This window comes from Lytechinus variegatus, chromosome 15, assembly GCF_018143015.1.
Source record: "Lytechinus variegatus isolate NC3 chromosome 15, Lvar_3.0, whole genome shotgun sequence".
Taxonomy (NCBI): Eukaryota; Metazoa; Echinodermata; class Echinoidea; order Temnopleuroida; family Toxopneustidae; genus Lytechinus; species Lytechinus variegatus.
This window is the reverse complement of record NC_054754.1, coordinates 780314-795993: the sequence shown is the minus strand read 5'-3', so window position 1 is coordinate 795993 and position 15680 is coordinate 780314. Positions and strand designations below refer to the sequence as shown.

Sequence of the window (15680 nt, the reverse complement as noted above, 5' to 3'; positions counted from 1 at the left end):
TTGAATATCGAACCTGAATATCAAACCAACTTCACAGTTTGAATATCAAATGTCGAACATCCAACTAACTTCCTGCCGGTACGTTCCTGTACAATACTCTGTAGTCTCAGCTCTTCGCATTGCGCTCATATAACGAACGGTCTCATTGGTTGATTTAACGTCACTACACTAATTCATTTAACGTCATGACGTTAAATCGTTGAGCAGTAATTCGGAATTACGTCGTGTAGTAATTATTTACTACACGACGTAATTATTTAGGTAGTGTAGTAATTGGAATTACTACACTACGTAATTATTTAGGTAGTGTAGTAATTCGAATTACTACACGACCTTAATTATTTGATGTAGCGACACTAATTCATTTAACGTCATGACATTAAATCGTTGGGCAGTAATTCGGAATTACGTCGTGTAGTAATTCGAATTACTACACTACGTAATTATTTACGTCGTGTAGTAATTCGAATTGCTACACTACGTAATTATTTACGTCGTGTAGTAAATTGAATTACGACACGACGTATATCCGTGTTTTTGACGGTCTCCTGCTTCCATAGACTTAGGGATCCAAATGCCATATGTCCTATGGAAGCATGAGACCGTCAAAAACACGGATATACGTCGTGTCTTAATTCAATTTACTACACGACGTAAATAATTACGTAGTGTAGCAATTCGAATTACCACGCGACGTAAATAATCACGTAGTGTAGTAATTCGAATTACTACACGACGCAATTCCGAATTACTGCCCAACGATTTAATGTCATGACGTTAAATGAATTAGTGTCGCTACATCAAATAATTAAGGTCGTGTAGTAATTCGAATTACTACACTACGTAAATAATTACGTAGTGTAGTAATTCCAATTACTACACTACCTAAATAATTACGTCGTGTAGTAAATAATTACTACACGACGTAATTCCGAATTACTGCTCAACGATTTAACGTCATGACGTTAAATGAATTAGTGTAGTGACGTTAAATCAACCAATGAGACCGTTCGTTATATGAGCGCAATGCGAAGAGCTGAGACTACAGAGTATTGTACAGGAACGTACCGGCAGGAAGTTAGTTGGATGTTCGACATTTGATATTCAAACTGTGAAGTTGGTTTGATATTCTGGTTCGATATTCAAACGCCTGTGAAGCTGGACCAACATTCGATATTCAAATATATTCAGGGGTTTTGAAAGCTAAGGGGTTTTACAAGTGCAGCACGTCTCGGGCAACCATAACAACACTGGCGTGCCAGTACGAGGACATTTAGGGGACAAACGTCAGTGAATAAAAGGGCAAGAATTTTTTTTCGAGGGGCCCCCAGGGATACCCCGACGGCCTAGCCGGGGTAACACGAATCCTAACTTGTAGAACTTGACTCGGGCAACCATATAAACACTATATAGTTTGACCCGGTGCATGCACATTTAGGGGGCTCAAATTAACAAAATTAAAGGAATAAAGGTCTATTTATCGCATTTTGTTTATTTTTTTTCCAAGGGGTCCCCAGGAATATCCCGGCGGCCTATCCGGGGTAACCACCTACCCTAACTTGTAGAACTTGACTCGGTTACCCGGCGCATGCACATTAACGGGGGCTAAAATTAACAAAACGGAATATTTCAAGCATGGGGAACCACGTTCCTGACTAATCTCTTGGTGCCGCCAGTGGATAGAGTAAAAAAAACAAGGAAAGAGAGAATACATAATAGGAGAGAGAGAAGCGAAAGGGGGAGATTGGAAAGAAAAGGAGGGGGAACGGGAGAGAAAGAGAAGGGAGAACGGAGGGGTCATATCATTGTATGAACAGGATGTTTTATGATTGTGCCCGAGCATTAGGGCGAAGCTCAATGCGTGATAAGAACAAAAAGAGGGGGCACACAATGGCACATGCAGCAATAATTTGCTTCGTAATAAGTCTCGAGCCAGCGAGACAAAACACACCTCTAACTTTGAGATTGATTTTGACATGGTATGCATAAAATAACGTATCTTTCATCTTTCTTTCCTTTTATCATTTCCTATTGTTCTCGGTTGTAGAACATTTTTTTTTTTGGGGGGGGGGCAGTACTATGCGGATCGGGTCCGTGGCAATGACGGACTCGAATATTGGTCAAGCTTCACAGGCGTTTGAATATCGAACCTGAATATCAAACCAACTTCACAGTTTGAATATCAAATGTCGAACATCCAACTAACTTCCTGCCGGTACGTTCCTGTACAATACTCTGTAGTCTCAGCTCTTCGCATTGCGCTCATATAACGAACGGTCTCATTGGTTGATTTAACGTCACTACACTAATTCATTTAACGTCATGACGTTAAATCGTTGAGCAGTAATTCGGAATTACGTCGCGTAGTAATTATTTACTACACGACGTAATTATTTAGGTAGTGTAGTAATTGGAATTACTACACTACGTAATTATTTACGTAGTGTAGTAATTCGAATTACTACACGACCTTAATTATTTGATGTAGCGACACTAATTCATTTAACGTCATGACATTAAATCGTTGGGCAGTAATTCGGAATTACGTCGTGTAGTAATTCGAATTACTACACTACGTAATTATTTACGTCGTGTAGTAATTCGAATTGCTACACTACGTAATTATTTACGTCGTGTAGTAAATTGAATTACGACACGACGTATATCCGTGTTTTTGACGGTCTCCTGCTTCCATAGACTTAGGGATCCAAATGCCATCTGTCCTATGGAAGCATGAGACCGTCAAAAACACGGATATACGTCGTGTCTTAATTCAATTTACTACACGACGTAAATAATTACGTAGTGTAGCAATTCGAATTACCACGCGACGTAAATAATCACGTAGTGTAGTAATTCGAATTACTACACGACGCAATTCCGAATTACTGCCCAACGATTTAATGTCATGACGTTAAATGAATTAGTGTCGCTACATCAAATAATTAAGGTCGTGTAGTAATTCGAATTACTACACTACGTAAATAATTACGTAGTGTAGTAATTCCAATTACTACACTACCTAAATAATTACGTCGTGTAGTAAATAATTACTACGCGACGTAATTCCGAATTACTGCTCAACGATTTAACGTCATGACGTTAAATGAATTAGTGTAGTGACGTTAAATCAACCAATGAGACCGTTCGTTATATGAGCGCAATGCGAAGAGCTGAGACTACAGAGTATTGTACAGGAACGTACCGGCAGGAAGTTAGTTGGATGTTCGACATTTGATATTCAAACTGTGAAGTTGGTTTGATATTCAGGTTCGATATTCAAACGCCTGTGAAGCTGGACCAACATTCGATATTCAAATATATTCAGGGGTTTTGAAAGCTAAGGGGTTTTACAAGTGCAGCACGTCTCGGGCAACCATAACAACACTGGCGTGCCAGTACGAGGACATTTAGGGGACACGTCAGTGAATAAAAGGGCAAGAATTTTTTTCGAGGGGCCCCCAGGGATACCCCGACGGCCTAGCCGGGGTAACACGAATCCTAACTTGTAGAACTTGACTCGGGCAACCATATAAACACTATATAGTTTGACCCGGTGCATGCACATTTAGGGGGCTCAAATTAACAAAATTAAAGGAATAAAGGTCTATTTATCGCATTTTGTTTATTTTTTTTCCAAGGGGTCCCCAGGAATATCCCGGCGGCCTATCCGGGGTAACCACCTACCCTAACTTGTAGAACTTGACTCGGTTACCCGGCGCATGCACATTAACGGGGGGCTAAAATTAACAAAACGGAATATTTCAAGCATGGGGAACCACGTTCCTGACTAATCTCTTGGTGCCGCCAGTGGATAGAGTAAAAAAAACAAGGAAAGAGAGAATACATAATAGGAGAGAGAGAAGCGAAAGGGGGAGATTGGAAAGAAAAGGAGGGGGAACGGGAGAGAAAGAGAAGGGAGAACGGAGGGGTCATATCATTGTATGAACAGGATGTTTTATGATTGTGCCCGAGCATTAGGGCGAAGCTCAATGCGTGATAAGAACAAAAAGAGGGGGCACACAATGGCACATGCAGCAATAATTTGCTTCGTAATAAGTCTCGAGCCAGCGAGACAAAACACACCTCTAACTTTGAGATTGATTTTGACATGGTATGCATAAAATAACGTATCTTTCATCTTTCTTTCCTTTTATCATTTCCTATTGTTCTCGGTTGTAGAACATTTTTTTTTTTTGGGGGGGGCAGTACTATGCGGATCGGGTCCGTGGCAATGACGGACTCGAATATTGGTCAAGCTTCACAGGCGTTTGAATATCGAACCTGAATATCAAACCAACTTCACAGTTTGAATATCAAATGTCGAACATCCAACTAACTTCCTGCCGGTACGTTCCTGTACAATACTCTGTAGTCTCAGCTCTTCGCATTGCGCTCATATAACGAACGGTCTCATTGGTTGATTTAACGTCACTACACTAATTCATTTAACGTCATGACGTTAAATCGTTGAGCAGTAATTCGGAATTACGTCGTGTAGTAATTATTTACTACACGACGTAATTATTTAGGTAGTGTAGTAATTGGAATTACTACACTACGTAATTATTTACGTAGTGTAGTAATTCGAATTACTACACGACCTTAATTATTTGATGTAGCGACACTAATTCATTTAACGTCATGACATTAAATCGTTGGGCAGTAATTCGGAATTGCGTCGTGTAGTAATTCGAATTACTACACTACGTAATTATTTACGTCGTGTAGTAATTCGAATTGCTACACTACGTAATTATTTACGTCGTGTAGTAAATTGAATTACGACACGACGTATATCCGTGTTTTTGACGGTCTCCTGCTTCCATACTGTCCGTCACAAACCTAATGACACATTACTCCACAATCATATGTCACTTTTCAACCAAACTTGGAGGGTAGATGGACTTGGGTGACCTGCATGTTATGCTGCAGTCAGAGGTCACATGATAAGTAAAACATGAAACTTGGTATCACTTAATATCCTGTGCAAATTTTAGGTCACATGACACAGGTTAATTTTAGGTGTGTTTTGTTACTTCGATTTTTTGTCTCACCTGAATAACAGAGTGAGACTATAGGCTCCGCTTTTCCGACTGCGGCGGCGGCGTCAACACCAAATCTTAACTGAAGGTTAAGTTTTTGAATTGACAGCATAACTTAGAAAATATATGGACCTAGTTCAAGAAACTTGGCCATAAGGTTAATCAAGTATTACTGAACATCCTGCCTGAGTTTCATGTCACATTGCTAAGGTCAAAGGTCATTTAGGGTCAATGAACTTAGACCATGTTGGAGGAATCAACATCAAAATCTTAACCTTAAGGTTAAGTTTTTGAAATGTCATCATAACTTAGAAAATATATGGACCTAGTTCATGAAACTTGGACATAAGATTAATCAAGTATCACTGAAGATCCTGCATGAGTTTCACGTCACATGACCAAGTTCAAAGGTCTGGCCAAATTGGGGATATTTGTTGAATTACCATCATAACTTCGAAAGTATATTGGTCTAGTTCATAAGACTTGGACATAAGAGTAATCAAGTATCACTGAACATCCTGTGCGCATTTTCAGTTCAAAGGTCTATGAACTTTGGCCAAATTGGGTGTATCTGTTGAATTACCATCATAACTTTGAAAGTTTATGGATCTGACTCATGAAACTTGGACATAAGAGTAATCAAGTATCACTGAACCTCCTGTGCGAGTTTCAGGTCACATGATTAAGGTCAAAGGTCATGTAAGGTCATAGTAGTTTTCAAAGTCAGCACTGCTGCTATATTGAATCGCATGATGCAGGTGAGACGGCCAGAGGCATTCTACTTGTTTATTTTTTGACGTAAATATCCTCCCAGAAATTTCACATTAAATTTTTTTTTACAACATTAGACTAATAACAGTTTAGAAATGTATTACTTTCTTAATTCTGTTAGATTTTACACCATCAATTGTAATAAATAGTGAGATTTTGGCTTCTAAATATGTTTACATTATTTTGCAACGTTCAGATACTCTTGCCTATTTTATGCAATCATGTGCACTTGTAAACGATGAGAAGATCGTTAATTGGGGTGTAGCGCTGTGCCTCTAACAACGATGAGAAGACCGTTAATTGAGGTTTAGCACTGTTCCTCTAACAATGATGAGAAGATCGTTAATTGGGGTGTAGCACTGGAACAACGATATTGCACCAAGAATGGTACTGTGTCCAATCCGGATGGATACTTGCCTGTGAAGCACCATGCTATAACTTTGAAATTAATAGTGTCCAGTTCTACAGGCCTTTATTAGTATTTTTTTTTTACTGATCTTTGTTTATTTGACAGTCAATATGTAACTTTGAGATTTCAGCCTTAATATCTTTGTTTTATATTTCAGCTGGTGAACCTGATGGTGGAATAGGATGCTGTGGGATGATCTTAACTTTCCTCTCATGGATTGTTCTCATCTGTACTGTGCCCTTTTCACTCTTTGTCTGTATCAAGGTCAGTATGGTTGTCTTTGCTTTGTTGTCTTGCCTGCATAGCAGAGCAAGACTATAGGTGCTGCATTTCCGACGGCGGCGACGACGACATTATAGGGTTAAGTTTTTGAAATGTCATCATAACTTAAAAAATATATAGACATAGTTCATGAAACTTGGACATAAGGTTCATCAAGTATCACTGAACATCCTGCATGAGTTTCAGGTCACATGACCAAGGTCAAAGGTCAATGAACTTTGGCCATAATGGGGGTATCTGTTGCATTACCATCATATCTCTAAGTGTATTGGTCTAGTTCATAAAACGTGGACATAAGAGTAACCAAGTATCACTAAACATCCTGTGCGAGTTATACTAGTAGTAGTTTTCAAAGTCAGCACTGCTGCTATATTGAGTCGAGTGATGCAGGTGAGACCGCCAGAGGCATTCCACTTGTTAAAGTGTCATCATAACTTAGAAAATATATAGACCAAGTTCATGTAACCTACACATGAGGTTAATGAAGTATTACTGAACATCCTGTTTTTGAGCTTCGAAGGTAACATGACCAAGGTAAAAGGTCATTTAGTGTCAATGAATTTTTGGCATATTTGGGGTATTTGTAGAATTTATATTGTAACTTTGAATGTTTATGGAGCTAGTTCATAAAACTTGGATATAAGAGTAATCAAGTATCACTGAACATCATGTGCAAGTTTCAGGTCACATGACCAAGGTCATTTAGGGTCAATGAACTTTGGCCATGTTGTGGGTATTTGTTTAATTGCCATCAGTTTTAAAGTTTATGGCAGGGGTTCTCAAGATACGGCCCGCAAGACTCTGCTGTTTTTTTTTAATCACTGTTAAGTCAAAATATGAAACACAGCTCAATGTGATTACATTGTGTATCCATGTAGACCTAACTATAATAAAAGTAATGGCAATCAAATAAGTTTGACTTTTAAACAAAGTTTAGTGGAGTCTTTTCTGTCTGTTCTACTTTCTTATTAGATGACGAGCGCCACATTGAAAAAGTAGTTTCACATCAAATGTTGATAACACGTTGCATTTGAACACAAATGCACACAAATTCATACATGGCTTGCGATCAATTTTTATTTATAACGTAAACTTAATTGCTGGTTCTGCAGATTTTCTCAGGGGTTCATTAGTCATCATTAATTGTTAGCCAGGTCAAGATTGCATCAAATTCCGCAAAAAAAGGAAGGTGGATGCTGACAATCGTATTTTTCTGTGCATTCTTTCGAGAGGCGACTGGAGCTCTTCAAGAATGACATCACAGAGGCACATCTCCATTTCCCAACTCTACTGTGTCACACTTATGGCAATCATCATTACCATGTTTCATTCTTGGAGAAATTGGCTAAAAATTTCAAAACTCGCTTTTCCACAATGAACATTTTAAAGAACTCATACCAAAGTACCTTGACCAGTGAACCTTTGCACCATTGCTTTCGTCTGGCAATTACACCTTTTGTGCCAAAGTTCAAGCAACTTGTTGCTGACAGACAGTTTTACTTTTCTTATTGAACATGATTAAGAGACTGACACCCTTATTAGAGTCTACAAAAGACATACCTTATTATTCAATCTACTTTGGGTACAAAAAATTTTGATATTGATTTCCTAATAAAACATATAATTAAAAAAAAAAAAATTGATACTTCAAGACATTATCTGTCTCCTTAATTCCAGGTATGTATAGGTACAATCTAGATTCCTTTTAACAAAGTACTACAATTTCGTTATTACTATTGACTCTCGCTGTATTTTGAGATTTTATCAAATTTTGCCTGTGTTCCATATGAAACTGAAAAATAAGGACCAGATTACACAAGGGAGCATCTAGGACCCCGGCCGCAGGGGTCTTTGCGCTTTGCACACATTTTTTTGTATCCACTTCACCCTGGCCTTTTCAGGACTATTTTGTGTCCCATCTGGCCCTTCAAAGAAAAAGTTTGAGAACCCCTGGTTTGTGGATATACTTAATGTATTCAAAACTAATCTGCCAACTCCTCAATGGTTGATGGGTGAGTTCTTTAGTTAACTGATTACTTAAAAAAATGACTGATTATGTTTTATGAAATGATTCATTGAAAAAAGCTGAATGTTTTATTAATAATTTATTGAAAAAAGCTGAAGTTTTGAGTGATCAAATTGATTGAGTTGATTCACTGATAAATTTTTGATTAAATGATTCATAGGTAAAAGTTGACGATCAAATTTTCAGAATTGATTATTGAATTGACAGTCGGACGGCACTGGACTTCATGCGTACATGTAATAGCAACCAGTCTCGATCCCCAACAAGCGGGGGTGGGGTTTGTATGAAGAAGGCTTAATGTTCTGTTAACCCTCAACCCATCAACCTACTCCACCTACTGGAGTGCTACCTCACCCACATTCTCCTGAGTAACACACTGCTAAGATCTACAGGATAAAGTTGAAATGCTGCGCTAAAAATTGCAATTCATATTCACTCATGCATTAAATTTCAATCTAATAAGTCATGAATGATCATTAATTTATCACAACACCCTTAACTTTGCAAGTTCCAAGGGACTCGCTTCTCAAAGACTGAAAGAAATTGAAAACGTAATTCCTGCCCAGCCTAATTTTCATGAATATTGTCATGAATATTCATTAGGTGGGCTGATGCCCACATCCCCACTTTCCTTTTTTCAAATGTTATTACAGCCCAACAAAATTCATTGAAAATGGTAAAATAAGTTTTTAACTCCAAATACAGGTACATGCCTCATTACCAGGTCCCTCAGAGAGGACCTTAAAGCCTTTGGTCCTCTGGTTGCTCATTTACAAGCATTGATGCTTTCTTAGGAATCAGGTAAAAAAATCACTAATGCCAGACATGGAAAAATCACTACCCCTGATTTAGAAATTTAAACATTAGAGAAATAATCATTGTGGCAGTGCTGGCATTGATATTATTGTTTGTTTGGACAATTTCTTGAAATATCCAAACAGTGCTTAGAAATGTTGGTTGGACTCTAGTCTGGATATTGGTGAACACGGATATTTTCACATGGTAGATATGTGATCTTCAATGATGGCATTGGGTTTATCATGTGTGAAGTTCTTATTAGATCAGAGCCCACTGGAGAGTAAAGCCATTTGCATCCTCTCAGTGCTAGAATGATGTTAATTCATCATTTAGCATGGAATCTATGCCCTTCTTCCCCTCATCACCTGATTGGATCACTTGAATGCCTTTTCTGGGATCCCTTGTGGTTTAAGCTTGGACAATATCAAGTAAATTGCAAGTTTTTCAAAGTTACCACATAATAGTATTGATTGTGATGCATTCCAGGCTAGCAAAACAACTGGAAGTAGAGTATGTCACCCACATTTCTGTAGCACATGAGCTGACCAAGTGAATCTACAGTGCCTATCAATAGAAAGTTTATTTGGAGAGTAAATCTCCCTTATTAAAAAAATACAACATGGGGATATTTTTGTATATATTCTTAGGCTTTGGTTTTGTCTTTGTCTATCGAACTAGAATTACAATATTAAATCTTACACTTGAGTGAGCACTGTCTATTTTTTGTAAAGCTCACAGAAATTGGTTTACGCAAAAATGATGATTTTCTTGCTGTGTTCATGGAAAAAAGCAAAAAAAAACCAAGCCATGCCATGCCATACATTTTCTTTTCTCTTTTTTTGAGGGGGGGGGGGCACTTTGGGTCACTTAATATAAAACTTAGAGATATTTACATTTCAAGCGTAGGTAAACATTATTTTTAGGTTGTTTGTGCCAGTTGGATCTAAGGGCATAAAATGTAGCAAATCAATGTAAACAAAATTTCATTTCTAGCATTTTGTTTTGTATTAAGTTTGATCAATTAAAAAGGAGTACATTTAATCATTCAATTTATTTTTCCAAACTTTCCCCAGGTATTAAATAAAGCCTATTAGAATGACTGCTACATCTAAAGCAGACAATCATCACAATGGGAGGAGGGATGGAACTCAATGGAGTGTTTGGTCAAGGAAATCTTCACAGTGGTTTTCATATTTATCCTGGTGCTGTCACAGGACGGCAACACCTCTATAATCCTGCTCTAAATGCTATCACATTATAAGAGTTATCCACACACAGTGTTCAGATAAATTTCATGAACCCATCACATCATTGCAGCGGGTGATTTTTGTCTCGCCTGCATAGCAGAATGTGACTATAGGCGCCACTTTTCAGACGGCGGCGTCATCACCAACATTAAACCTTAACCAAAGGTTAAGTTTTGGAAAGGTTATCATAACTTAAAAGGTGTATGGGCCAAAGTCATGAAACCTGGACACGATATTTATTACTGAACATCCTGCCCGAGTTTGAAGTCACATGACTAAGGACAAATGAAAATCAATATTTTATCGTTCGAAATAGACATGAAATGAAATACTCTGAAAATTTGCTTTGCCCAAATGATCGTGGGCCCGGCAGCCACTGTGCAGCGCCAGATCAACGAGGCTCTATCCCTTTAATCGTTGAACGCCAAATAGGATAGCAGCAACTCCCATCTTTTAATGTCTTTTGGTCTGACGCGGCCAGGGTTTGAACCAACGACCTCTCGATTGTGAGGCAGATGCTCTACCAGCTGAGCCAACACACTGGTTCAATGTCATAGGGTCAATGAACTGAGACCATGTTGGGAGAATCAACATCAAAATCTAAACCAAAGGTTAAGTTTTTGAAATGTCATCATAACTTATATAATATGTAGATCTAGTTCATGAATATTGGACATAAGAGTAATCAAGTATCATTGAACATCCTTTGGGAGTTTCAGGTCACATGACCAAGGTCAAAGGTCATTTGAACTTAGATTTTGTTTGGGGAATTAAAACAAAATTTTAATAGACCAAGTTTAAGTTTTTTTTAATGTCATTAACTCTGAAAATGTATGAATCTGGTTCATGAAACTTCAACATAAGAGTATACAAGAATGAGTGAACATCCTGCATGAGTGTCTGGTCACATGACCAAGGTCAATGAACTTTGGCCATGTTTGGGTTATTTGTTGAATTGCCATCATAACTTTGAGAGTGTATGGATCTAGTTCATGGGTAATCAAGTATCACTGATCTCTTGCACAAGTCTTCGGTCACACAATCTAGGTCAAATGTCATTTAGGGTCAATGAACATAGTATTTTATCATTGTATGAATGGTGTTTTTTGTTAATATTATTCTATAATAATGTAAGAGTAAAACCTGTAAAGATTGTGTACAGTATAAACCACTTACTATAGGGGAAGGCGGGGCAAGTTGTGACAGTTTTTGCTTTTTGCATGTTAGAATTGATATGATTAATAATCTTGTCAAAATAAGTACCTTGCCTTGAAATTTCATTCTTCTGAAATATTTTCCACCTATATATAACTTTCTACCCCAACACTGAAAGTCATCGTGACCTTTGAAAAAAACGATGTCAAATGGCTCAACTTGCCCCATGTATGGGGTAAGTTTGAGCCACCTTCTGGGGTAATTTGAGCCACAAAAACTATGTACAAAATGTATGGGGGAGAACCAGCATGTCAATTTTTTGTTTAAAGTCTTTTCACTTGCTAATTTTCTATAAATACTAACATTCTGTAAAAGGAAAAGAGCAGTCATGTCAATTTGCTCCTTTGAGCCTGCATTTAAATCGACTTTTATGGTTTGTTTGTTTTTTAAGATACATTACCATAGCAATTACCATGGCTCAACTTACCCCATGCTGTTTGGCTCAACTTACCCCAGTCCGAACTTATTGCGATAATTTTGTATCCACACATTTATTATGCATCCATCATATAAAAGACTATGACAAGAATGAAGATCCATACCTAGACTAATAATGTTGTTATCATGTCTTTATTATATTTAAAGACGTGTGTGTTTATAAAGCACTTATCTATTTCACACTCTTTTTTACTTTTTTGGCTGAAATTCACATTTTCCCCTCTAAAAAACTACTTTTTGTTTCAAAGTTGGAAACAATGTGGTGGGGTTAGGGGTTACGCTATGGGTCATCAATACATGACACCACCACAATGTCTGACTCATTCATTATTGGCCTGGGGCTGGTGGCTCAACTTGCCCCTATGCTCAACTTACCCCGCCTTCCCCTACTGTTAAGAGTTCAGTGGTATAACAATGAACTACTAATGAGTAACACCATAATGAATACTCAAAGGATAAAAGCTATAATACTAGGATTTAAAACACAATACTTGGTGTGCACAGCCTACAAAGCTTTAGCTCAACTCATAAAGTAAAGCTGTTCTTTTATGTAAAAGATCTATTATTCACACTTAACATAATACTGCTGGCTAATTAGCATGTCTGCAGATATAATAACTGGATAAACAGAGACTTACATATAATCATACAGGGAAAGCAAGGATAGATCAATCTTGCTTCCCACCTTCATCAGGTGTAGACCCGTCTCTAAAACCCAGACCACCACTCATGTGGTTAGAGGTCAATATTGGGTTCATCCACTTTCATGACTTTGTTATAATAAATGTTCGAGAATATTAACTATTATGACTGTGCTTCATCATTTGTTCTACTAGATAACACTCATCCACATATTACCACGCTACACAATTTAAGAGTGTTACATTGGTGGCAGCGGTGGGACGCTACACAATTTAAGAGTGTTACAATCGTTTTCAAGTTCAAAGTCAGCACTGCTGCTATATTGAATTGTGTAATGCGGGCGAGACTACCAGAGGCATTCCACTTGTTATGACCTCTGCACCAAATCCCATGTATACTCATGATCCGATGAGTGACTTCGATATGACCAGAAGTGCTGGATATCTGTTCACTAGACCCTCGATCAAAACTCCCTATTTATTTGGTGGTCTGTCTCTGACAGATCACCTCATAATTTCATCAGAATTTGTTTATTATCTATTTATTAACTTTTAGCTCCAATGACTGTCGCCAAGTTTTCTCAAAATCTGTTTGATCATTTTAATTGAATTTCATGTAATCTATAAAGTCTCATCATAGAGTTGTGGTACTAAGCTTTTCAAGGTTATCAGGCCATGATGACGTCATCTACGTGCCATTTTGTAAAATTTGTAATTTGATCATATCAACATAATGGATCATAAATAATCAATCATATTTACATCAAATAAATTTAGGTCAAAGGACAAATATGGATGTCATCAAAGGTCATGACACATACGTCAAAATTAAAAAATGCTAAAAACTGCTTATGATTAATTTTTCATACGTTTCAGGTCAGGGCTTACTTTTTCTGAGTTATTGCCTTCATTTTTCATTTTGATAAATGGATCATTCTGAAAACTGTCAATTTTTAGAGGCATGTCATTTAGGCTCATTTTTCATGTAATCTCTATGGGAGATGACTTTTTCTCAAAACTGGATTCTACATTCCTCTTTTTTGTGAGCCACTGATATCTTCACTCTATCTGTGTATGTATCTATCTGTCTCTGAATCTATGTGTTTATCAAATATAATATCATAATCACAGTTATCATCATTATCGTGATCACCATCATCATATTTGTCATCAATCCTCATCATCTTAACTTTTTATCATCAATATCTATTTATCTTGTATGTCTGTCTGTTTATTTATCTTTCAATCTAATATCTATTAATCTGATTAAATAATTATGTCTGTTTATCTCTGACAGACCACCTAATTCATCTGCATTACGAATTAAAATCTAGTTATTTATTGTTTCAAGTCAGAATCGCATAAGTATCGGTAGTGCAACATATTTCATTTTCATCAAATTTAGGCTTATATTTAAAAAATAATTACGTTGACTCAATCTATCATTACCTTTATTTTCTATTTCACTTTATATACCTACTTGTGGAAAAAAATATTAAGTAAGAAAAATTGAAAGTGGTTTATCCCGGTGTTGTAGCTTTTACACTGAAGGCAGACTGTGATAGTCATGGGAGTGTCCTGTTGATATTACTATGGCTTGAGAGCTAACACAGGTAACACGGGATAGTTTATCACCGGTCTGAGCATTCACATTAATGCCAACACCACTTCTGTCACATTACAGTTCCGGGACTGTTGCAGTGTTTGAGGCCAGTGTATTTTCATAACAATCTTCTTAGCTAAAGTCCATGTGCTTTTAATGATTAACTTCTACTTTCATCCATGCAACTATTTCCAAGTTTTTCACAGATAATTTTTCACAGAACTTTTTAGAAAGATTTCGACACTTAAGCAGAAATATTGTTGATTGTCATATCATCATTTGCTTTAAGATAAATTCCAGTTTTGGTAACGATCACAAAATGATTTTTTACAGAATCTAATATAATGACCACCCAAGTGTCTGTATGAATAAAAAATATGTGCCAAAGGATTCTGGAAGAATTTGTGTAACTGCTGAGAAATCAGCAAAATAAGCGCGGATTCGGTCACTTCCGTCTGGTGTTTATTCCAGCAATAATAATACACTGTCCCATGTGTGCCTATCTGTGTTGGTGATCTTCATTGTGAACATTTTTCAGCGTAGATTTCAAGATATCACAAAGTTCGGTTTATGTAACTGTACCAGATCTAGATCCTCGGCGATATGCTGACAATTAAGCCTGGTTTTACAGACTTTCTCATGAAATCAGCGTTTACTGCAACTACTAGCATTTCTCTTTAAAGAGACCTGTTCAAATATGTAAATATTGAAAAAGCTTCAATATATGACAGATATATGATTTTATAGGAATATTTCAAAGTGTAAACCTTTTTTTGTACACACTGTAGAATGAATTTGTTTTCTAATTGACTTGAATTTATGCTTGTTTTAAATTAGAGAGCCTGAGGAAAGAGAGCCACATACAACAATATTCATAAACATGATTGGGGATTTATTTTTCTTTCTGTGCAATGTATTAAACCCCAAATTTAAATTTGCCAAAGTTACCTTGAAACAAACATTCAATATAAAGATTCCTTGATATTCATTTTTTGCTTCTTATCATTACTATTCATTGACCCATTCTTTTCAAGACTCCGTAAGTTCCCATTTTATTATTAATCATTGGCGTCATTCTTACAGTATCTCAGCTCAATTTAATCTAGCAGTTGCAAAATATGGATAGATTGAAAATGATGTTACGCATGACAGCGTGGAGATATTTCATTAAGGGGAATGCCTAATTATCAAAGTAAGCCAAAATC

The 15680-nt window shown here is 37.0% G+C and overlaps 1 protein-coding gene across 4 annotated transcripts in view; it reads left to right on the top strand.

Moving 5' to 3' along the window:
- Window positions 1-15680, top strand: part of LOC121428371 (band 7 protein AGAP004871-like) — a 98896-nt gene that overhangs the window by 22328 nt on the left and 60888 nt on the right. For all 4 annotated transcript variants that reach the window (XM_041624957.1, XM_041624956.1, XM_041624958.1 and 1 more), the window contains exon 2: window positions 6383-6489. In XM_041624957.1, the coding sequence (XP_041480891.1) occupies window positions 6383-6489 (107 nt within the window). The remainder of the gene's footprint in view (window positions 1-6382; window positions 6490-15680) is intronic.